A 23,272-nucleotide genomic window follows, 5' to 3' on the forward strand; every position below is an offset into this window, starting at 1 on the left:
TTTGAAGTTAATCCTCTGCCTGTAATTACATTTCAGTGTTTGAAAATTCAACGACTGACTGATTTTTACCCAAAAATCATTAATCAGAGGTGTTGGATAGACAGAGACAGACTTCCATTTATCTGTATACCAGTAACTATTCACACAACAAGCAACCCAGAAAGCTTCCTAACCCTGCACTACCAATGGTTAAGGTGTCCAGGAGTAACCTGAACTTCAGTTTCCAGCCTTGTTGAACCTTTTAGCCTGTCTGAGAAGACATCACTAAGCCTCACTGGTAAAGAGCAATGTCTGTGGATGTGTCAAAAGAGCACTTATACAGAGTCACTAGACAAATAGACAAATGATATTCTTACGCATTGCACCCTTAGAACCAACTTTAGGACAATTTTTCTTTTCTTCCTCATTGACCTCAGACATCCAGATCAGAAGTGACGTAGTTAGAATTCCCAGAGGTGATTTAAGCTAGGAAGAGAACAGAGTTTGTGGTCCTTGAGCCTTTGAGGAAGTGAAAGATGTTCCACTATGCAAGGCAGAGAAAGACAAATGCCTCCTCTTTTTCTCCTATGTGAGGAACTGCAAAAGCACTGGCCTTGTGTCCAACTGAAAACCAGCTCCAAAGTATCCAAAGGCACCACCGACCTAAACAAAATGAAACAAGCCTCTTCATCTAGCCCCATTTCCTCTTTGCAAGTATTTCCCTACAAAACTGTGCTCATCATGTGGACTCGTTGCATCCTCAGGAAGACCTGCTAGAGTTCCTAGAATTTGTCCCTGTCTTATCTTTTCAGTAACACTGCGAAGAGTTGTCGCTGCAGCCTTTTCCCCTGGATGTGCTTTCCCCAGCTATGCCCTGGAGACAGGCTTTTTTTTCTCCTTTCAGCAGTGCCTAGGTACCCCAGCCTACATGCAAAGAGCAGTTCCTAAGCATTTGGTATAAAATGAGTCATTGAAAATCCCGCCTTTTCAGAATATGCTTCATTTCAAGCAATGGGAAAGTGGAAGAGGAGTGCCACAGCTTCAGCTTTCTGCCGTCGTGAAAAGCTCATTTACACCACCCATAATCTGAACGGACTGAAGAAATGAATCTCACTGAAATGCAATGAAGTCTGCTAAATGTGCAAAATCTATGGTATCAGTAGGGCTTAATGAAGTAAAGTCTGTTTTAAAGGTGAAGTAAACTTTCCAAGAGAGAAGGCTGGTTTAACCCTGAGCACGTTGCCCACCAAGGAACGTGGAACAGTTTATTCTCAGTGGAAATTCCTGCCCCCGAGCTCGTTGTGCGCAGCCACCCCGGGTCCCCAAGCCCTGTCCCAGCGCAGCCGGCACTGCTCGCCGGGCCGGCCTCACGCCCCAGGCGCTGCCGCAGCGCCGGGACCGGGACCGCGCCCGCACCCGCGGGGCCGCGGGGCGGGAGGGGCCGGGCCCGCCGAGCCCGCCTTGCTGAGGGGCGGCGGGGGCCGCTCCCGGGCAGCTCCGCCGGCCGCCGCCGCGCCGGCTTCCCTCGGCTTTTCGCAGCACCTCCCTCGCCTGCCTCCGCCCCCCATCCAGTGGCTGTCCCAGCTGCCGGGGCCGCCGGCGCGCCTGCTGCGCCCAGTGCTGAGCGAGCGGCGCGGCGGGCGGGACGGGACAGCACAGCCCAGCCCAGTACAGCAGAGCCCAGCACAGCACAGACGGGACGGGACGGGACGGGACGGACGGGACAGCGCGGACGGGACGGGCGGTCGCCCGGCGCCAGGTGAGCAGCTGCGGGCTTGCGGGAGCAGAGGCGGCCGGGGGCGGCGGGCTCCCGAGGGCGGGAGGGACGGGCAGCGCGGCGGCTGCGGGGATGGGAGTCGCCCTGAGCCGGGTGGAGGTGAGCGACTCCGCGGGGCTGGGCGGCGGAGGTGCGCGGCTCCCTTGGGATGGGCTTTCCCGCCGACTCTTCCCGGAGGGACGAGCGAGGTTAGGGCGAGGAGGTCCCGCGGGGGCGGCGGTGGTGGGTGGAGGAGCGCAGGTCGGGGAGCTCCGACCTTCGCGGGCGAGCCCCGCGGCTCCCGCTTAGTCACGGATCCTCCCCTGTGTTGGCCCTGCGGGTCCGGCCCGGCCGGGGCAGCGCGGCCCGGGGGCTGAGGGGGAGGTGCCGCGGCAGGCCCGGCCCGTTGGGGCTCGCGCCGGGCCGGTGAGGGGCGAGGCCGCCCTGAGGGGCTGCGGGCAGCGCGGCCCGGCTGCGTCCTGAGCGGCGCTCACCAGGTACAGCTCTCCGTGCTGCTGGTGGAAAGCTCTCCTTCAGCTTTCCAGCATGAAGCGCTTAATCAGTCAACGGCGAGAAACATTTAGTAACATGGTGAAAATGGGCTAAAAAGTGACCGATTTTTGTAGAGGAGTTGGTGGGGTTTGGATGAGGTTTATAGACGGAGAGACAGGGTAGTGTCCCGTTGGGACAGCATTGCTAGACCGGCTCGGGGTTTGCTCTCACACCCATTTTCTGTGGGAACGGGTGCAGAGAACATATTCAGCTTGAAAGTTTTCCCTGCTTCTTTTGCATACAACCTGCACCGCTGAAAGTGATGTCTTCAGAGTCACCTTTTGTGCACAATAATTATTTCGCGTGGGGGAGGTTGTCTGGGGTTTTTTTGTCATATTCACTGGCTAAGTGCCTGGAAGCATCCTTTCTTGACTGAATTTATTTTTGCTTTGGAAATGTAAAGGCTTCATCATTCATGGATAGTACTTGTAACAGTACTGAACTCAGTTGCTTTACTGTGTTATTTTCTTGAATGGATTTATGTGGAAACAGGGAATAAATGTTTGTAAACTAGTTCAAGACGTGCTTGTCCAGCAAATTAAATGTGTGATTGCATAAGCCTAGGCTGGTTTTGACTTCCATGAAATCATAGAATTGGTAAGGTGGGGAGGAACCACAGTGGGTCATCTGTGCCAACCTCCCTGCTCAAATCAGTTTGAGTCATGCTGAAGGTGTGTTGGAATGGGCTTCAGCATGAGCCAAAATAGAGTTTACAACTCCAGATCTAAGAGATATCAATCCCAAATCAAATTAGTTGTGTCTTCAGTTCTGTCATTTGTACTGAAAAAGTAAATCTGGTGTTATGTGTGCCTACTCAGAACATGTTCCTCCCTGTTGTTTGCACAGGCTAACAGAGTACATCATCACCAGAAGAGAACTGCACAAGCTGATATTCCTGTTCTTAAGCTTTTGACCTTAAGGGTATTCCCAAGTGGAAAGCAGACTTCTGTAACTGTTTCCATGGGGGAAACAAGCAAAATTTGTTCCTCTGCTAGGTGATCAGTAGTGTGTTTATTGAATTAAACGAAAGAACAAAAAAACCATGTCTTTGCTTAGGAGGATCTCCAAGTACTTGTCTTCACTGAGGTAGCACACATAAAATTTAATGATGAAGACCAATCTCTGAAGTGGAATGTTGTGAAAGAAGATGCAGGGAAGAAATTGCACTTAAACAAAATTTGCTCAGATACAAATTGGGGCCACAAAGTTTTCTGCTTACACTGTAAGATAATATTATGTCATTTCTACTATGGTACCAAGTGAGCTAGTGTTATTGGTATCTTTATTACTTTAGTGTCTTAAGATAATTCTGTAGATCAAAAGGAGTTTGTTAGCACGTTCTTTTTTCTTCAGTGCCTTCCAAATTTAATGTTAAACTTCTGTTTCTAATACATGAACAGAAATTGGCTCAGATTGGGGCCATTTGGAGAGAGATGAAGGACTAGATTCCCATTCTCAAGTTAATTATTCCATTTACAGTTTTTGTGCTGTGAGTGCTCTTAGTCAGGTCTTCCACTAGTGACTGTAGAGTGCTGGCAGATTTAGAAAGTTTGGGAGTTCATGGGAGAATAACTCTCATTAAATTTGAACAATTTTTAGTTCTTAATATGTAACATGATCACTGGTATTGGCAAATGCAGTTTAGCTTTAAAACTGACCACTACACTTGAGTTTTATGTTTTCAGTGGAATATTAGATTAGATTATTTGAAGGCCAAAGTAAGGGTAGCTCATGGAAGTAATCTCATAGACTCCAATGTAAAAAATAGCATGAATAAGTAATATTTTTTGGCCTGAGATGTTAGCTTTATGATAAATGGTAAGTCTACTAGTAGTTTTGTATATCTGGGTTGAGTTAAAAGCTTTGCTCTTTTCCAGATGCAAGGATTTAGAGAATATTAATTTGTTGGTAGGTGCTACTCAGCTTCTGAGCATAAATGGAGTTGATATTTTTGTTTGTTAGACACATGTTCATGATTATGAAGGTCTTACTCTTTCCAGTCATAGATTCCTGGAGTTACAGTTGGGAAAAGTTCTATAGTTGCTCGATGAAAAAGGTCGTCTTGTATAACTATATGGTAATTAATAGGACTCAATTACTTGGGACTCTTGCATTCCTTTTGTGACAAAATACCTTTGAAATTTATTGTTGCTCAGCATGGACTAAGGGTCTTTTGTAGCTGACATTAAATCAAAGACAAAAAAAAATCCATATCAAACTCCTCTCTGCCTGAGTCACATGGATTTGTCTTCAGCTGTGAGCTGAATAGTTTTATGCCACAGGTATTCAACCTGTGAGTGCTACCTACATCAGATTCAGGACAGTTTTATTGCAGGTGTCGTGCAGTGGAACTGAGACAGGATTTTAGAAGTTCAAGTTCAAGTCCCAGACTCAGCATTTTTGGTCTTTCTTTTATTGATGAGTTGTGTGGCACAGAAATATAAATACTGCTTGGCACAACAGCTACTTTTCACAACAGCTACTATAAGCTAGTGCCTTATAGAAATGTAATTTTGTTGCTCTGCTCCAGGTCCACTTCTGCTGGCTGCTTCAATATGGTGTTCTTAACAGCTCAGAGAAAAAGTACAGTTAGTAACATGATGAGTTTATTTTAGTTTATTTTAAAAGAAAACTGTAGAATGTCAGTTATACTAGATAAGACAGTAGATAGAAAAGAAATACTTTATAAAGTTCCTCAATCTACTTAAAATACTTTTTCAATCTGTAGAATTTATAGAAAATTACTAAGATTTATTACAGTATTTTTGTTTAGTGAAATTTGCATGAGTACCTCAAGTGATGCCTTAGTTACCAAAAAGAACAACCCCCCACAAATTAAGCACTATTTTCTCATTTCTATTGTTCCTTAAAGGAATCATTGAGGGGTTATGGTCCAAGAGATCCATCAGAAGGTTTGCTGGAAGTTGTCATGTTTGACAAGATGTGACACTTCTAGAAATGGTAGAATTAGAAAGACAAAGAGTAATGTGATTATGATAATTTTGGAAATGTTATTGTGAACACATAACAAATCTTATCTTTTACTGATACTTTTAATGGTCAAAATATTCTCTTAGTAAGTCCCTTTCTTTAGAGAAAAGAGGACTGTGCCTCTCTGCCTGGATTTATTAGCCATTTGGTCATGCCTGATTGTGAATGCTGCTAAATTCCCTGTTTAAGTTCTAAGTTCCCAAGCAGACTTTGAATACCTTTGTTTCTTTTACACCAAACTAATTATGAACAGAAGCTGACTGAATGGGCTTCTGATGGTCTTCATGTTTTGAAGTGACTTTGTTCCTCCATTATTTATTCATAGCATAGTCCATGTATTCATATAAGTTGGATGAAAATGCTTTCCTTTTTCACTCTCATCTATGTTTTGGCAAGTCAGCAATGTGGTGATTGTGGTTTATTTCTGAGAAGGCAAATAACTTTGTTATGGAGGTGATGATGGTGAAAAAAACCATTTGGAGTGTAGTTGTACAAAGTAATTTTTTGAGCTTATACATTTGTGGAGGGGCACACAGGAATGGTTCAGATTTAAAGAAATTTTTCTGGAGCTGCTTTCAAGTCATCTACTCACCTGTGTGATGACTTTCAAGTGTTTATGAATGTTTGCTCTTGACTGACTTGTTTCAGTTGTAGTAGTCTAACATGGGCAATGGTACCATCTCTTGTTCCTCTGCAGACACTTACACTGAGCCCTGAGGAGGAGAAGTGCTAAAGGAGGCCAGAATGCTGTTCTGGCATAATCCTGTTTCCTAGAAGGTCCTGATAGGGGTTCCCTAAATATTTACCCCATGTGGAGACTGAAGTGCCAGCATGACTGTATTTCCTTAGGCTGTGTAGGGTAGTGGTGCCATATTCTGTATTAGAGTTTTAGTGGGACTTTGGAAGATGTTTGCCTCAGTGCAGCCATCCTTCCAAAGTGATGAGTTCTATCTCTGTGGTACAAGCTGTTGGTTTTGGTCATTGGGCTGTTGACTGAAAGAGTCTGAGAGACTGCTATAAACCACCCCCCACCCCCCTCTTTCAAAAAAAAACCTCCACCAAATACTGTGCTTCTTAGCTAGCTGAGAAATTTTAATTTCCAAGTGCAAGATCCAAGAGACCTGTTAAGTCCATGAAGTGAAGCTTAGGATGAAATCACAGTATAATTTCTTTTTTAGGGTGTTGCTATTCAAGCCAAGAGAGCTTGGAAAAGAGAGCAGGGAAGAAAAGTGTAAACTGAGCAGAAACAACTATTTACTTTTTATTTTCCTTCACTTACAGTAAGATGAAACTTTCAGAACTCTTTTTTTTTTTAAAGTAGGAAAATTGAAAGCATGAGCTGGACAATCTTTTTTTTGGCATGCCTGGCGCTCACCTGACTCCTCACAGCCTGCTTAAATTGTTCACTGATACAAATATTTGAGGTTTAGAAAAGTCTTTGTCCTTCTCTCTTACTTTCTGCATCTTTGTATTCATCTTAGTAGCTGAATACAAAGGTTTATGAAAACTTTTTGTGTACTTTTTCGTGGTTATATATCTATATACCCTTTCTCTTGCTTTTATATGGCTCAAGGTGCATGCATAGTGTTCTTTTAATCTTTTCTGACATGCCAACCTTTGTGTGGTCTTGTACTCTGCAGAACACTTCTTGTTGTTTCCCCCCTCCATTAAACCTATATATTCCATACCCCAAAGTGTTAGGGAAAATGTAAACAACATGTCTGAAGTTGAAATCATCAGACTTGTGCCAAACATAACTACTTTTATTGCATCTCTGTTTGTTGTGCTTCATCAATACTTTGTAAGCTCTTTTAAGAGGGAACCTGCTCAGGCACTGTCAGTGAAGGGCTTTTTCGTTTGCTCTGGAATTAATAGAGGGTGTGAGTAAAGCTGTGCTCTTGAGGGAATACACCATGCAGACAAGGATTTCCTGGACAGTGTAAAACTTTTATAAGAGCTAGAGAAAGGTCTCTTGCTGATCTCCCAGGTGACAATTGGATATGAGGAGGTGAAACATTTCCAGTCTGGGTAAGAGGGAACAAAACAAAACACAAATTGCCCCCTGTCCTTTTTTTGCACTATATAGAGCACAAGTTGCTGTATAAGAGAATTAAGCACCAAAAGTGCAGGTTTTTTTGGCCCTGAGGTCCATAATGGAGAGCCATGCAATAGCATCTTCAACTCCTGAATCCACTTACACAGGCCTAAGTGATTAAGTTTGCACTTTTACATGAATCTAAGGGGAGATCTGTGAGTTGAAGTGAGGGCAGACTTTGGTTTGCACAGCTGGGCATTTATAAAATAAAATATATTAGAAAGTTATTCTAATGATAATATCCTGCCGCAGTTGAAAGGCTAAACAAAGGAATGGATTTCACAGAGAGTTCATCCTCCAGTTCTCTGAAGAACTCAATCAAACTGAGTTTTGCAGATGACTGATGTCTGTGCTTAAGTGGCTTGTTGCTCACTGTAAGCCAACTTATAAAGAAGTAAAATATTTACTATCTTTGAAAACAGTAATGATTTATGTCAGGAGGAAGGTCCTTGAACTTGAACACATTACTGTTACAGTCTTAGAAAAAGCTGGTGTTTTACATAAAGTGACTAAATGGACATGGTGACTATATAGAATACAGTTTTTACAGATGTGATTAAGACTAGAGAAAATTATTGAAAACCAAATTATTATCAGACAATAATGTTCCTATTACTGTCTTCTGGCAAAACACATAAAAAACCCCCATGGAGCAGCATTTTGAACTCAATGGTGCTACTTCTGCTGTTAAGTCAGTAAATTCTGTATATGCCAAGATTTACTGTGACACAATAGTTTCCAACATAAGCGTCCTCCCTATTACATCTAAGTTGCTTCAGCCAAAAATTAAAAATAACATGAAAACTTCACTGCATTTTGGTTCCAGTCTGGAAAATATAAGGAGTTGATGGAAGAAGTCTACAGTCTTATATTCTGAAAGGAAAGACATCAAGAAATTTTCATACCTGGGCAGTTTGATGTATTTCTCTTGCTTGTTTTAACCTTTTGTCACCTGGTATAGACTTGAATAAGGCTGAATATCACAGAAGAGCAGCCAGAAGCTTACCATTCATTATTATCCTCCTCCTAAGCTGTAGCTTCTATAAATTTGGGAAATACTGTTATTGAAATCTACAATCTTAATAGGGGATGAAACCAGAAGATTGAGTGAGACCCAAAGACCATGGATGAAATAAGTGTGGCTTAAAGCAGTTTGAGGTGCAGCAGTAGACAGCATGATTGGAAGCAAATGAATGATTGTTTTGGGCCATGATTTCCAACATAAGTTTCTGTAACCAGCTGTTTATGCATTGGCAGTGAGAACCTGCTCTGGCTAAACCTTAGCATAAAAGAACTAATAGTTTCTTAAATGTTAAAGATTGCCAGAAAATACGTATTTTCAACATGAATTGTGAAATTTGGATGTGAAATTTTTCCAAAAATGATGTAACAAAATATGTTACAGAACACAACTGCTGTATTTATGTTTTTCACTTTCTTTGGCTTTAGTCCTATAAAAATATATCTGCTGTACTGCAAGGCAAACAGTTGTTGAAGGTAAGTGCTACATGTCTTGAAATGTCACCTATGGGTGCACACTTGGAAAGTAGTAAAGTGAAATAGCAGGGCATGAGCTAATTATTATTAATGATAGGAATTAAAACTCCTTTTTTGTACCATCTTCTTGTCTTTGTTTCCACTAACCTCTGTAATTTGCAAAGAGTGTGATATTAATGCAGAACCGTGACCTGTATAACAAAACAGACAAACAAAAAAATTCCAATTTTTCAAAATATATTTGTTCATTTGTTTTAAGAAAAACGCTCTCAATTATAGTTTGACTTTCAAATTAATAAGATGATGTGAAATGTTGTAAGACCTGGGTACAAGGTTGTCATTGGTCAAAATAAGACACTCTTCGTGGAGAGCAAACAGGACATAACAGATTTATGCCTGAGCCTTTAATTTCTATTTTCTGAATTTTCATTTTTTTCTGCTGACCATAAATAAATGTTTTCTATTGTCATTTCAGACACTTAGCTCTTTGTGAATAAAAACCACTTAGTTGTAACTGAGAAAGTGAAGCCAGCTGGTTACATCTTTACCTGAAGTCTGTGCACAGAATTCTTTCCCAGACTTGGGTGGCTCAGTAACTATTGTACTTGATTAGATTTGCTTGATATACATGTGAAAATTTTTCATCCTGCTGCAAAAACTATGCATAATTATGCTGGGCTCCCTGACTCACACCATATTCATCTATTATGAAGAAGAATACAAATGTTCATTTGAACACGTGAGCAAATTAATAACAAATGAAAAGAATCCCTTATGCCTAATTCTGTAATGTTCACAACTATAAATCTGCATTTCCATTACTGTTCAGGATCATTAAGAATGAAGATTTAGGATTCTAATACAGAAAAGGGCTCAAATAATTTTGAGAAGAACATAATGACCAAATGTTTTGGAATGTATCATATGATCTTTATTTGAATAGATATGGTGAAATTCTATTTTATATCTTGCTTTTTTAATTAAAAAAGTACCAAAGATAGCAGCATGTTTTTCTTTAGTAGTGTCTAAACAACTTTGTTGCAAAAATAAAGGAACACAAATGTTACTTTCCCAACTCTTATAATTGTATATTTTATCTAAACATTGGAACAAGTCTTGAACTAGTGTAGCTGTTCAAAGTCTTGCAAAAAGTCAGTTGAGCTGACCGTGTTAGTATTTCACTTTATATTCCTGTTATCTGGATTTTATTGCTTTGCCTGGGATCATTAATTTTCCTTCATAGCTTTGAATAGTTTTGGAGTTCTTGATGTGACTGTGTTCAGTCAGCAAGAAGCTCTGACTCTGTCCCTACTTGTCTTTGCCAGGCCCATCTCTTGGAGTGAGTACAATGTCAAAAAACCCCAGATGAGACAAAAACCTAAATGTACAGAAAGTATTTTTTACAGCCTTTTGTTTAAACACTGGGCAAATATTAACAAAGCTCCCTCTGAAATGCCAGAGTGAGAGGAAGGTCCATTCAAACTCCTCAGGGCTACAGAGTGCTCAGGCAGGGCTGGAGTCAGTACCAGGAATTTCTTGGCTCCTGTACTCAAATTTAGGCTTTTGTAATGTGGTTTTTATTTCTGGGGGTGGGACACTAACATCATTGTCTAATGAGCTCTGCCAAACAAAACAGAAGGCATGCTTGGTGGTTCAGGAGTAAACCTCTGTCCTAGTCAGCTCATTTCATGTGCATCTGTTTGCAGGGCTGAGGCTTAAGGAGAAAACAAAAGCAGGGAATGTAGGAGTGTTCCCAATCAGTATCATATGTGGCACAAAGCAAGCAGCTTGCCTCATTACTTACCAGCATCAATGGCTACATCTGTGGGTGCCACTGAGTATTTCTGGGCTCCATCCCATTCCCTTTTCGACTCTTGATGTCTAGGTAGTAGAGAAAAGGGATGCTGGAAATTTTGTTTGTTTTGTTGTCTAAATACATCACTATGGATGGTTTAGTGTACAAAAGATTTCCCCATAAAATAGAAGAACAGATATGCAGCTTGGTTTTGCTTGGAAATGACCTAATTTGAGCCTAGACTGCAAAATGTAAGTAAACAAAGAAAGGAAACAGTTTTTGGATGAGCATCTCTTTTAACCCTAGGAAAATTACATTGTAAATGCACAGTCCTTGAAATTGTCAGATATATTTAAGCACAACAATTTTCATTATCAGGTTCTTAGGATAATTAATTTAATTCTGCTACTCAGGTTGCTGATGGAACAACTTTATTAATACATGATTTTTAGGCATTCAGAGAAGCAAGCTGAGGACAGGTTTGAACATGTTTCCTGGGGATCTTTAGAAAGCTAGCCCATCATTGACATTTCTGGCCTTTTGTTACTTGTTTTTGTTTGGTTTTTGATCTGTTCCTGCATAGAAATGTGTATATTAGGTATGACTATTGTTTTAGCATGTGATTTATTTTGTCAGCTATTTTTATTTCTTAGAAGTAGTGCATGTTGCAATTCTTGAAAACACTGGCAACAATGTTGCAGTGCTCTTTATTTTTAAAAAGCCTTTGCTTTAGGTTTCTATGTTATGTTGTTATATGTTTATAATTTATTTGCACATAAGTTTAATAAATTTTTGAAGTCAATTACTTAGCAACTTCACTGTTTCTTAGTTTATTCCTGTGGCACTTCGCTGGCAGAGTTCAGCCCATAGTAACCATTGCAAATTAATAAATATTTATATTTGTGTGAATCTTTCAAAAACATTACATTTTAGCCCCAACCTTAAAAAAAATATAAAACTCCTGGAAGAGTTCACCATTTAGCAAGTGCCTGAAAAGAAGGGAACCTACTGCAACCTGACACAGCCTGAGCAGAAGTTCAGTGCAGTTTGTGAGCAGTGTTAGTCCTAACCAAGGCACTTGCACATGCACCCAACTTGTGATGGCCAAGTTAAACTTCTGGTGTCAGGCAGAATGCTCTGATCCACCCTAAAGCTGATACATGGAAGGTATTCAATATGTAAAGTTTACTGCTTTGCATGTTTCAATAATCAGCTACAGAATCACTTGCCACTATGTATCTAAACTTTTTTGTATAGGAAAAAGCACTTGAATGTTTCTTTCAGCATGTAGAATATTTAGATGCACCTTTTTTAAAAAAGATCTTAAAAAATATTTCACAGAAGTGTATCCCTTATAACAGAAAGGTGGACAAACCAGGTTTTCATTATATTGTTCATGAACTTGCTGCCCACAGTGATTTGTGGCTGTTAAAGTGTCACATGAGAGAATGTGTGGGTAAAGGACTGAAGAGATGCTTTCTTACATACTTACTGAGATTAATAAAGCTTTTGGACAACCTTTCTATGATTGCTCTGTCAGCTTTTGTTTGGGTTTTATGTTGTGTGCGAATCTTTTGGAGGGGTTTGTTAATTTGTTTTTCAAATGCTGAAAGTCTTATTTGTGCAAGAAGTCATGGCTATGCTCTGATGTGTTTGTAGTCTTTGGAGAATTAGAGCTTGGATGGGTTTTCTTTGGTTTTGGTTTTTTTTTTTTTTTTTTCCTTTCAGCAAAGGGGAATCTCTTTCTCTCTTAATGTCTTGGCAATACACAGAGTATCTGTGCATTTCTGTGCAATATATACCCAATAGTATAACAGGGTTGAGAAGATTTATGCTCATGTTGGAAACATATTTTGTCATAATGTCCATACACCTACATGTTTTCTAGTCATTGCGGTTTATTTATTTATCTGTTTCTTCTAGAATGGTTGCTTGGGGAAAACAGCACTGCTGTGTTGGCAGAATACAGGATATTTTCTTGAGATTCAGGATTGTTCAAGCAGTCCTTTTACTTCAGTTGTTCTTGGCTACAGCAAGCAAAGGTAAGAGAATTTTTTCCTGATTGGTCTAGTGTTGGTATTCCAAATAAATACCATTAGACTTGATGAATAGGACTTTTGAATATATTCAACCAGGCAAGTTTTTGCCTCTTGAAAACAAGAGGAAAAACTGTCACTAACAAGAAATGAAACACTTGGTGCTTAGCATTTTGGATGCTTTGTATGTTTTCATAAAATATCATTGGTAGTACTTCTTCTAGGCTGTGGATGAGGAGAGAACCAAAACACAATTTGTAATAACAAGACAAATTATTTTATTACTGGGGTTTTTTTGAGCTGGAAGTGTTACTAATTTCAGAACATGTTGTTAAATCTTTTACACTGCTCTTACAAAACCACCACAAGATCTTTTGAGCTTTGCAGTATTTAGGGCGTATGTGAGTGTAGAAAATCTGCATTGATCTTGGTTGTGGTTCTGAATATGGCAAAGGAAATGGTAGTAAGGCCCAAAACATGTAACAGAAATGAAGTATTTGAATGTGGCAGTTTATTCTCTTTATGTAACAGTAAATGAAAAATAAATTGATAAGGTTCTTGTGGAAAATTGACATGGGGATGCTTTTGTCTAAGGTTAAGTAAAATAAAATGAGGTAAAAAAATTTGTGTTTTTCATGGCTGAAAAATTTCAGTTTTTTCTGTAAACTGTTGGTTAGTCTGTTACTGCTCTGGACCTCAGCTGATAAAGATAACAGTGCTTGTCATTCATACAGCTTCCTTATGTCAATAATGTGTAGTGCATTTATCTTGTTACTAATGTGCTTAGTGTATTAAAAAATCTGAGTGTTTTTTGCTGTGTGCTTAATGGCTAGTTTCAGAACCTTCTTTCTGTGTCATGGCATGTTATTTAAGTCAGAACTTACAGTTATGATTTACTGCCTTATTTTTTTTAATTTAAGTGTGCCTGCTTAATGATGTTGTACAACCAATGAGGTTTTATGGGTTACAGACTAGACTAATTTTGACTCTAATTCTCTAGATAGAGTGACTTTTGCAAAATGTTTCTATTGAGACAGAATCTGAGATTCAGGTGATAAACCTGCTGCTAAGATGGAGAGGTGTTAACCTCTTGCACTTTAAATAGTCAAAAGAACAGAGCTGCTCAGCAGATGGACAGATGTCATAGAAGAGTTTTTCCAGGGAAAATTTACTGTATCTAAAGTTCTGAGGAAACGAGCAAAGAGGGATTTCATTTTTCACCTTTGTGTCACTTAAAACTGTCATTAATCATCAAAGAAAGCTAAACTGACACAAGAGTGTGTTTAAGTTTCCCCCCTATTTTATTGGGGTGTTTTGGTTTTAGGCTGTCAGCAGTTAGTAGTATCAGCAGCATCTCTACTCAGTTCTCTCCTCATCTGAGGTGTCAAGGTATTTTTGTGTTCTCCAAAAAATATGAAGAGGGAAGAACTTCCTGTGTTCTCTTTGATGCTCAGGATGCTGGATAAGGTGATGTTGTTTATCCCCAGCTAAACAAATAGGACTGTGAATGAAAAGGAGGGATGAAATTGATTGTGGGGAAACAGTACTTAGCTTCAGATTTTTAAAGTATTCAACAGAATCGAGTGACCCACACATAGAAAGTTTAGAGTTTTAGGCTTTTTTATAAAAAACAGTTATGAGCTCCAGGTAGAATATGTGAGTATACAAGAGTCTTTTGACGTCATTTTAGTGGACTGTAGCGAACCAAATGTGTCACAGGTGGCAAACACTTGCAAGGAAGTTAATAACTACTGTTACTAGTTAAAAGCCAGATTGTGCAGACATATAAACTTGTGACTATTTTTATTCAAGAGAATACCTGACTGTATTAATGCTCAGCTGTATACTGATCCAGAGGCTATTAGTAATATGAGGAAAATAACACTGGTGCTCATGTACTGAGAGAATCTGCTCCCGTAGGTCTAATTCTTAATACCTACCTAATTCTTAATACCTAATGGCTATCTCTTGTAATGATAACAATTATCACTGTCTAAAAATGTTTAGAAAAAAGAAAGAGATGCATTTTGGGTTTATATTGTCATTCTCAGAAAATTAATTTTAAACATTTAGAAGCATGTGCATACATTTCAGGATTTCTTTTAGAGCTTAAGAGAACATGCTTGTTAAATACATGTTTTTAGCTTAAGTGAGGGCAAAACCCCCAGGTTTTGCATCTCTTAGAGATAAGTATAGTAAGAATAAAAAATTTTCATTTCTGAAAAGGCTTATGTGCCCAAATACAGCAAAAGACATTGAACAGTCAGCCCATGATTACTACTGAAAGGAGTTTCCTTCACTCCAAATTGTGGTTTTGTTTTGTTCTGTTTTTTGGTTTTGTTTGTTTGTTTGTTTGGGGTTTTTGTTGTTGTTGTTTTTTGTGGTTTTTTGTTTGTTTGGCTTTTGTTTTGTTTTTAATTATTATTGTTATTTATATTTATCTTACTCTGGATTTTTCTTACTCTGGAGCTGTTTGAAGCATTCTTCTCATTATGCTCCCTTTTCTGTGCTGTGAAGGTGTGTTCATGGCTACTTTTCTGAATTTGTTGCATTGTCTGCATGCAAGGAGACTCCAGGAATGCCTCTGTTAGAGCACAGGCAGTTCCAGCTCCTCAGTTCCATGGTCAAGCGTGGGTCACAGCCTGCAACCACCATTGCTCGAGAAAGTCAGTGATGATTAACAGATCTTCTAAAGGCTTTACTGTAACGTCATCTCTTGCTTACAATGCATCCACCCACATGGCAAGGAGACTTATTCAAGATAATACTGATAATTAATTTCTAACATAATGCTGTACTGCACTTACTTGGAACAACAAAGTGCATTTTCTGACTATGATTACAATTTCCTTTCTGCTTTTTCAGCATTCTTTCGGTAGATAAAGCATATTAAAATTTCCAGCCTTGCAACAATTCAGATAGTATTGGTCTCCATTCTCTTAATTTTGGCATCTCTTTTTGGCACTTTTATTAATGACTGTTTAGAGCAAAGTGGGCCATCTTTCCAGTTTCCAGAAGGGTAGACCTTTATATGTAAACACTTTTCTTAGTTTAAATTAATTCTTCAAGCTTTGCATATTGATCAACAGCAGTCTTTTTGGATTATATAATGCAGACCAGAAGAATCATCAGCAGATTGATGTCATTTTGCATAATTTCTCTTGGCTGTCTCACAACTGTTTTTCATCTACAAGTTTGTGTCCTCTCTGGCTCCCTTGACAACTTTGAAGTCCCAATTCCCCTAAAGAATGTAAAAGAAATTAGCAGCCCTTTAATTCACTATTGGCATATCAACACTGCTTTAATGCTTAACATGAAATCAAGCCTCTCTCAGAATTCCTTCACTTCCCAATCCAAGTCTGCTGATGATACTTCAAGTTTTGATTAGTATTTTTGCTCAGGAATGGAATTCCAGTCTGTCAATTTGGATAGTTAACAGTAACTTCAAGTTTTGAAGCTGTGTCAGGAAACTTCCCTTACCAGTCAATTTCTACTTAATAATGAAAGACTTGAGCAATTTTTTTATTTGGAAAGACTGTGTCACCAGTATTGGCATGTAGCTAGCTGGCTATTTCCTTTATAAAATTGGTTTCCTTATGACCTGTCCATGCTGTCAGATGGACATCTGTTTTAATTTTACTTAAAAAGGTAGGTATATTTGAGCCCCCATTTTGAAAAATTTCATATTCTGTGACACTTTCCCCTCCCATCCAGTCTCCCTCATCCAGCTTTTAAGTAATTTTAAAAATTAGTTTTCCATACTGAAGTATTCTTAGCTGGGTATCCCAGATTTTGCTTTCAGACTCTGACAAATGGCCAAACTGAATGAGTGAATTCAGGCTGCAGGATTAGGCAGGGGAGGCTTGCTGTTGGGTCAAGTATGCTTTTCTTCTCCTTTGCCATTTAGAACCAGTCTAAGTATTAACTCACCATTCAGAATCCACCATCTGCTAGTTAGCATTTTCACCTAATTTTAGCCTGTGCCCAGAGAGTTTTTGTTTGGTCTATGGCCTTGCATGGCACTTCTGTCATGTATTTTGAACTTCAGGAATGATTCCAGGTTGTGAAAAATGCCTGCAAGCTTCTGCTAGTTAGCATCACAGAGAGACTCTCAGATCTATAGGATGCAACAAGAATAGGTATCAATGACTTTCCATGAAACTGGATTGATGTATTTTCTGTTTCAAATGTTTCTGGTAGCTTGTACCTATCAAGTTGCACTTGGAAGTTAGGAACTTTCTCCTTGTTTTTCCTTGTTGCTATTGAAAAACATTTTGGGAGCCTGGAGGTCAAGAGACAGAAAATTTGTCAGAACTGGTCTGATGAAAACTGGCACTCTGGTTGCCTGAGCACATTACAAAGAACTGGCTGTGATCTTGACAGCTAACTAGGACTATGAACATAACCTGCCCTGGAAAAAAACCCTGATCCAAGTTGCCTGGAAGTTTTTCTTCTTACAGAGGAGCTAATGGAAAAGGTTTTTTCCTATGTTGGACGATCTTTTTCTGCTTTTTAACCCTGACCAACCATGATTAATCCCATACATCCTCTGGAGCGTTCATAAAAGCTCTGCATATATTGATAAATAATTACCTCCTTAAAGGTGTCAGTAGTGTGTTCTCTTGCACTGGCTGAACATCTAACAGGCTGTTTCATTTTTCTGTTGTTCCATTTCATGTTCCAAAGGAACTTTCTCTTATTTTGTTGCTGCTGTGTACACCATAAAGCAAGCAGCCATGATATGATTATGCAATTAAGTGTGCATCTTTCCACAAAATAAGATTCATCTGCAAAGAGTTCACATCTACAACCACAAAAGTCTGTCCTTTCCTGTACTGGGACAATGAAAGAAATGAGGCACCTACAAGAATTGAGCAGTTACAATCAAGTTTCAGTGTTTGAGGCATTGTCAGGAACTACTTGTTATACAGGGAAGGTGCCTGCGGGACCTTTTGTTTATGAACAAAGAGGGTTGATGGATGATGTGATGGTTGGAGGCCTCAGCAATTACAAAATTATTAGCTTTTGATTTTTGGAGACTTAAGGAGGAGACTCAGCAGAACTGCCACCTTGGACTTCTGGAAGGGAGACTTTGACATGTTTAGGGGATTGATTGACGGAGTCCTTTGGGAAGCAGCCCTGAAGGGCAAAGGAGTCCAGGAAGGCTGGACTTCTACTTCAAGAAGGAATTCTCAAAGGGGCAGAAGCAGTTCAAAGCAGGAGAAGATGAGCCAGTGGGGAAGATGATCAGCCTAGCTGAACAGAGAACTTTGGCTGGAACTCAGGAAAGAAGAGTTTATGACCTTTGGAAGAAGGGGCAGGAAACTCAGGAGGACTACAAGGATGCCTTAAGGTTAGGCAAGGAGAAAATCAGAAGAGCCAAAACACAAGTAAAATTTAATCTGGCTACTGCCATAAAACCAAAAATATTTGTATAAATACTTCAACAAGAAAAGGGCGAAGGAGAATCTCCAGCCTTTATTGGGGTAAAGGGGAAATGTGGTGACAAAGGGTGAGGAAAAGGCTGGTGTATTTCATGCTTTCTTTGCCTTGGTCTCAGGGTACCCAGCCCCTTGAGCTGGAAGACAGGTATGAGGAGCAGAATATAGCCTCAGTTGTATGAGGTTCAACACAGCCAAGTACCAGGTCCTGTGTTTGGGTCACAGCAACCCCATACAGCACTACAGGCTTGGGGAAGAGTGGCTGGAAAACTGCATTACAGAAAAGGATCTGGAGGTGTTGATCAACAGCTGCTGAACATGAGCCAGCTGTGCCCAGGTGGCCAAGAAGGCCAATGGCATCCTGGCCTGGATCAGCAATAGTGTGGCCAGCAGGACCAGGGCAGTGATTGTCCCCCTGTACTCAGCACTGGTGAGGCCACATCCCAAATCCTTTGTTCAGTTTTGGGCCCCTCATTTCAAGAAAGACATTGAGGTGCTGGAGCATGTCCAGAGAAGGGCAATGGAGCTGGTGAAGAGTCTGGAGTACAAATCCTGTGAGGAGCAAATGAGGGACCTGGGACTGTTTAGCCTGGAGAAAAGAAGGCTCGTGGGAGACTCTTATTGCTCCCTACCTTAAGGGAGGTTATAGCCAAATGGGGGCCTGTCTCTTCTCTGAAGTAACCAGCAATAGGACAAGAGGAAATTGCCTCAAGTTGCCCCGGGGGAGGTTTAGAATGGATACTAGGAAACATTTTTTCATGGAAAGGGTTGCTAAGCATTGAACCATGGTCCAGAGGGAAAGTGTTGAGTCACCATCTCTGGAGATGCTTAGAAGATGTGTATGTGTGGCACTTGGGGACATGGTTTAGTGGTGGACTTGGCAGTGCTGGGTTGACAGTTGGACTCAATGATCTTGGAGGTCTTTTCCAGCCTAAATGATTCTGTGATTCTACATGGTCATCCTTGTTCTTTAGCATAAGTTTTACTGCAAAGTTTTCATGGGCATTTATTGACTGCCTCCAAATTTGTCACTTCCCTACCACAAAAGTAAATCTAAAGGAGTGGGTTACAAGATCATTTCTTAATGTGTTGTTTTGAAAATTCCTAGGAAAATGCCTAGAAACAATACTAGAACAATATGGAAGAATAACTTTTATATAAAGGATCTTTTTTAAGACCTAAAGGTTTTACAAATCGCCTTTTCTTTGTTTAGATCAGGAGGATTTCCTAGGGCAATACAAAGCCGTCTTTAAGACTGCATGTGAAGATCCTTGGCGTATGTCACCAAGAATTTCTCTGCATTCCTTGAGAGAATTCCTTGTCTGTGTGCACCTCAAGCTGTATTCCTCAAACAATCCATGGACAGCATATGTATACGCTGAAAAAACTCTTCACACCAATCTCTCTGCAAATAAGTTTGATCTTGGACTTACAGGAGATCATGGGAAATTGAAGATATGGTTGTTCAGAAAACAAATAAGCACATCAATAAGACTTCGTAAAAACACTTGGAACCAAATATGTATCCAGTGGAAAAGTGACAACGAGGAGTTGAAGGTATTCATAAATGGATCAGAAAAATTGCACAAGAAACTAAATGGGAAAGATTCTTTGCCTGCAAAAGGCGAGTTCTTACTTGGCTGTTCAAAGCTGCAAGGTACAGGTGCAGCACCTCACCAGGGTATGACTGGGGAGCTGTACCTGTTCAGAATGTGGGACAAGGCAAATATAACACAATCTAAGGACTGCCAGGATAGTGGTGTTATACGCTGGAGAAAGGAGGATTGGATCTATAACACGACAGTAGAGGATAACTCTTTGCAATGTGGTAAGTACCCCTGCACTGCTTTTGAAATAGTAATTCAGTCAAAAGTTGATCTAAGTGTGTCTAGCATTTCTCTTCCAGATTTTACAAAGTCTCAGTCTATTAATAATTTCTAAAATCAAAATCAAATTCTTGATGAGGTCATATGAGGACGTGCTGCTTTCACTAGTTTTTATCCAAAGGAAAAAGTATAGCATCAGTCCTTTAAAGACTTTCAACTTGCTTCAACTTTTCTGTCTATCAACCATTTGTGTAATATGAGAGCATGATGCATGCAGCTAAAACTCCTTGGAGCACTGGGGCATGTATCGATTTCATCTTAAAATAATTAATTTACACATTTTCTGTTCAGGGAATAAATACAGAGGAAAGCATTGCTGGTCCTCATTCTACTCATTTGCTGGGACAAAACTTCAATGAGGGCAACATTTCAGTGCTTCAACTGGCACATTACACCATCTTCAGCTGGTAGGGTCTATATCTGCAAAAAATTATAGGAGGATCCAATTTCTTTATCAGTATCAGTAATGTCTCCTTTATTAAAATGACCAAATGGTTCTCACACATTTCTCAAATTTTCCTTCTTCCCTGAAAAAGAACTGTAAAATCCTTTGAATCAAACCAATCCAAGATTTTATTTTCAGAGAAACTGAGTTCAAGCAAGAGAATAATCCTATTTTTAGCTTTTGCTATCATATCTGTTGGTAAAAACCACAAACTTGAATCAAGCTTTGATGGAATACAATTTATAAATCATAGGAAATTATATTATCCCCCCCTAAGAGATTTTAATGTGACTAACTCAATTATTGTTTCCTAGAATTTTTATATAGCATCAGTTATTCAGTTTAATGTGGCAACAGTCTTAATCTTCATCATCTTTATCCTTAAAAAATGTACCTATTCATTTCATGCAGATTCAAAAAAATATATTTTATCTATGTAATTTATAACCACTGCCTGATTCAAAGTGTCTTAGTAAGGACAGTAAAATAAGGTGACCAGATTTCTTTTTCTGGGAGGGAAGCAAATCTGTCCAACAGACCAGGACTCATGGAGAATGATGCTAGCAGTGGTTTGTAATGAATGAAATGCCTTTGCTAGCCTTGATGCTGTAGTTGGGAGCACAGCTTCTTTGTTGGGTTGTGTGACTTGGGAAAGGAGCTGAAGAAAGGATTTCTTTCTTTTACTTATGTCTGATGGCTGTGCTTGAAGGAACACAGTCCTAAGGCTGAAAGGAGGAACATTCTACCAGACATAGAAAGGAAGTCTGAGAGAGGTATGTCTGTCTGGACAGTGGGGAAAATCTCGGTCAGAGTGGAGCATCTGATTGTCTTTTACTGATGCACAGAAGGGACAAACTCCTTGTTTTCTGTTCCAGCAATTTCTGCCCTGAATATTGAGCATCCTTGACCATCAAGGACAGCTTGATCAGGCATTGCCCATCTCCATCCCTAATTGATAAATGATTTTAGAACTCATGATTTAGTGTTTTGTGGAATCCTTTGTCTACCTGCAAGAACTCTTCTAGTGATTATGTAAGATGCATGGTGTCCAAAGCTTTGTTGCTTAGCCAGATTCAATAACTATGGTGACAGGAGTTTGTTTCAGCATAGAGATCATCTCTACTGCCAGATATGTTATCTCCTCTGGATAACTTGGACATTAACAGCTTTTCAAAGAGAAGCTTGCTGGAATTTTTTTACAGTTTATTTGCCTCCCTTCAATAATAGATGCATTTTAGCTGATTACACCCCCAAGTCATCCTATGAAAAACATATATTCAGCAAATACCAGTCAATAGATAACAAAGCTTTTATGGTAGAAATATCTAATAGTCTGTGTCAGATGATTTTAATTGATGCTGCTACTACTCTTACAATCTGATTTCTTTCAGTAAGTTCCTCCAAACACCTGTGTAAAAATTACTTGATTTGAGAAACTTCTCTGTTTTGTGTTAAAGCAGAAGGACTTTGAGTAGTAAGTCTGCAGAAGGATCTAATTTTACATCTGCAATGAACGTAAGTGGCAAAGGGCTGAAGTTTAGGAAAGTCCTCTGTAGGCACGGAAGGTCAAAAGGAAGTGGTGCGTTACAGTCATAATTGTGCCGCAGGACAAGTTTCACAAATTCTTTTTGTGACCTGGTTGGCATTTTGTGCCTACATAAAACAATTATTTGTAAAATGTTCTGTCAAAGGCTACTGTGATTTCCGTGATTTCTTCTTTGCTTAACCACTCAAAGCCTTTGTGCAGTGTTAGCCATTGTCTAATTGGTGTCTCATCAGCAGTGACCCATTCCATTAATAAGTCTAGATTTACTTAGCATCAATTTTCCAGCCTTTGTTTTTGTTGACTCTTCTGATTCTTTTACTTTAGGTTTTATGATTTATTTGTGTGAAATTTTTCAAATTACCAAAAATTTATTAATTTTTTTTAACCATTTGAGGTCTAATAAGGATCAAAATCCTGATTGTGGTAAGATTCACACACATGCTTAGCAGTTAAAAGTATGCTTAACTTTAACTGAGTAGCTGACTGCCCAGAAGTGGCTGGGATTACCTTTGCAGTAGCTACATATTTTATGCATCTGAAGATTTGCAAGAAAGGACATATCTGACTGCTTCCCACTTTGTGATGAGCCTGATCACATTTTTTGGACTAATGGTTCTCAATAGTGAACTTTTATATCTGAGTTCAAGATGAGATTCTGGCTCCTTCCAGTGAGAGTCTTCTGGTTGTCCTGCTCGGTGTGGCCTCTGCACGCTGAGCAGGTGTAAGTGTTGCAGGCAGGGCCAGAGAGGGAAGGAGGTCATGCACTTGGTGCGTCACTGGCCTTCCACGTACATTCTTCATGTTCCTTTGATAATTCCCCTCTTGCTAAGAGTGAGAAGTAGCATAACAGCTGTGATATAGAGAGAAGAGTGCAGGTTGAATGTCTCTCACTTTACAGATCACCTCCTGGTATTTAAAAATGCCTAAGTGAAGAAAGATGTGCTTACTATTCCATATTCTAAACTTGGAAAATTTTATATTGTTCCTTGATGAATGATTCCTCTGTAGCTACATACTTTAATGTGGACAATATGAATGATATCACTCTGTATAATCCAAGAAAAAAATCTACTAAGTAATCTAAAGTTTGGGGTAATTTAAGAGAACAAAACACACAAGAAAATAAATGAGTTTGAAGTGCTAAATCCTTGAAAATAAACTCTAATCATCTGTAAGTACCAGCTCTTCTGTTGTCATTTTTACATATGATATTTTTAAGTTGCCTTTAATAATAACTTCACAGTGAAATGCAC

At 39.5% G+C, this 23,272-nt stretch overlaps 1 protein-coding gene across 3 annotated transcripts in view; it reads left to right on the plus strand.

The window, feature by feature from the left end:
* Positions 1–1,518: 1,518 nt before the first annotated feature.
* Positions 1,519–23,272, plus strand: part of ADGRG2 (adhesion G protein-coupled receptor G2) — a 59,628-nt gene continuing 37,874 nt past the window's right edge. For all 3 annotated transcript variants that reach the window (XM_071430434.1, XM_071430436.1, XM_071430435.1), the window contains exons 1-3: positions 1,519–1,738; positions 12,589–12,707; positions 19,356–19,970. In XM_071430434.1, coding sequence (XP_071286535.1) covers positions 12,590–12,707; positions 19,356–19,970 — 733 coding nt within the window. In that variant the 5' untranslated portion in view covers positions 1,519–1,738; position 12,589. The remainder of the gene's footprint in view (positions 1,739–12,588; positions 12,708–19,355; positions 19,971–23,272) is intronic.

The sequence above is a fragment of the Agelaius tricolor genome, unplaced genomic scaffold (assembly GCF_023055355.1).
Source record: "Agelaius tricolor isolate 1412-34295 unplaced genomic scaffold, bAgeTri1.0.p SCAF_7, whole genome shotgun sequence".
NCBI classification, from domain to species: domain Eukaryota; kingdom Metazoa; phylum Chordata; class Aves; order Passeriformes; family Icteridae; genus Agelaius; species Agelaius tricolor.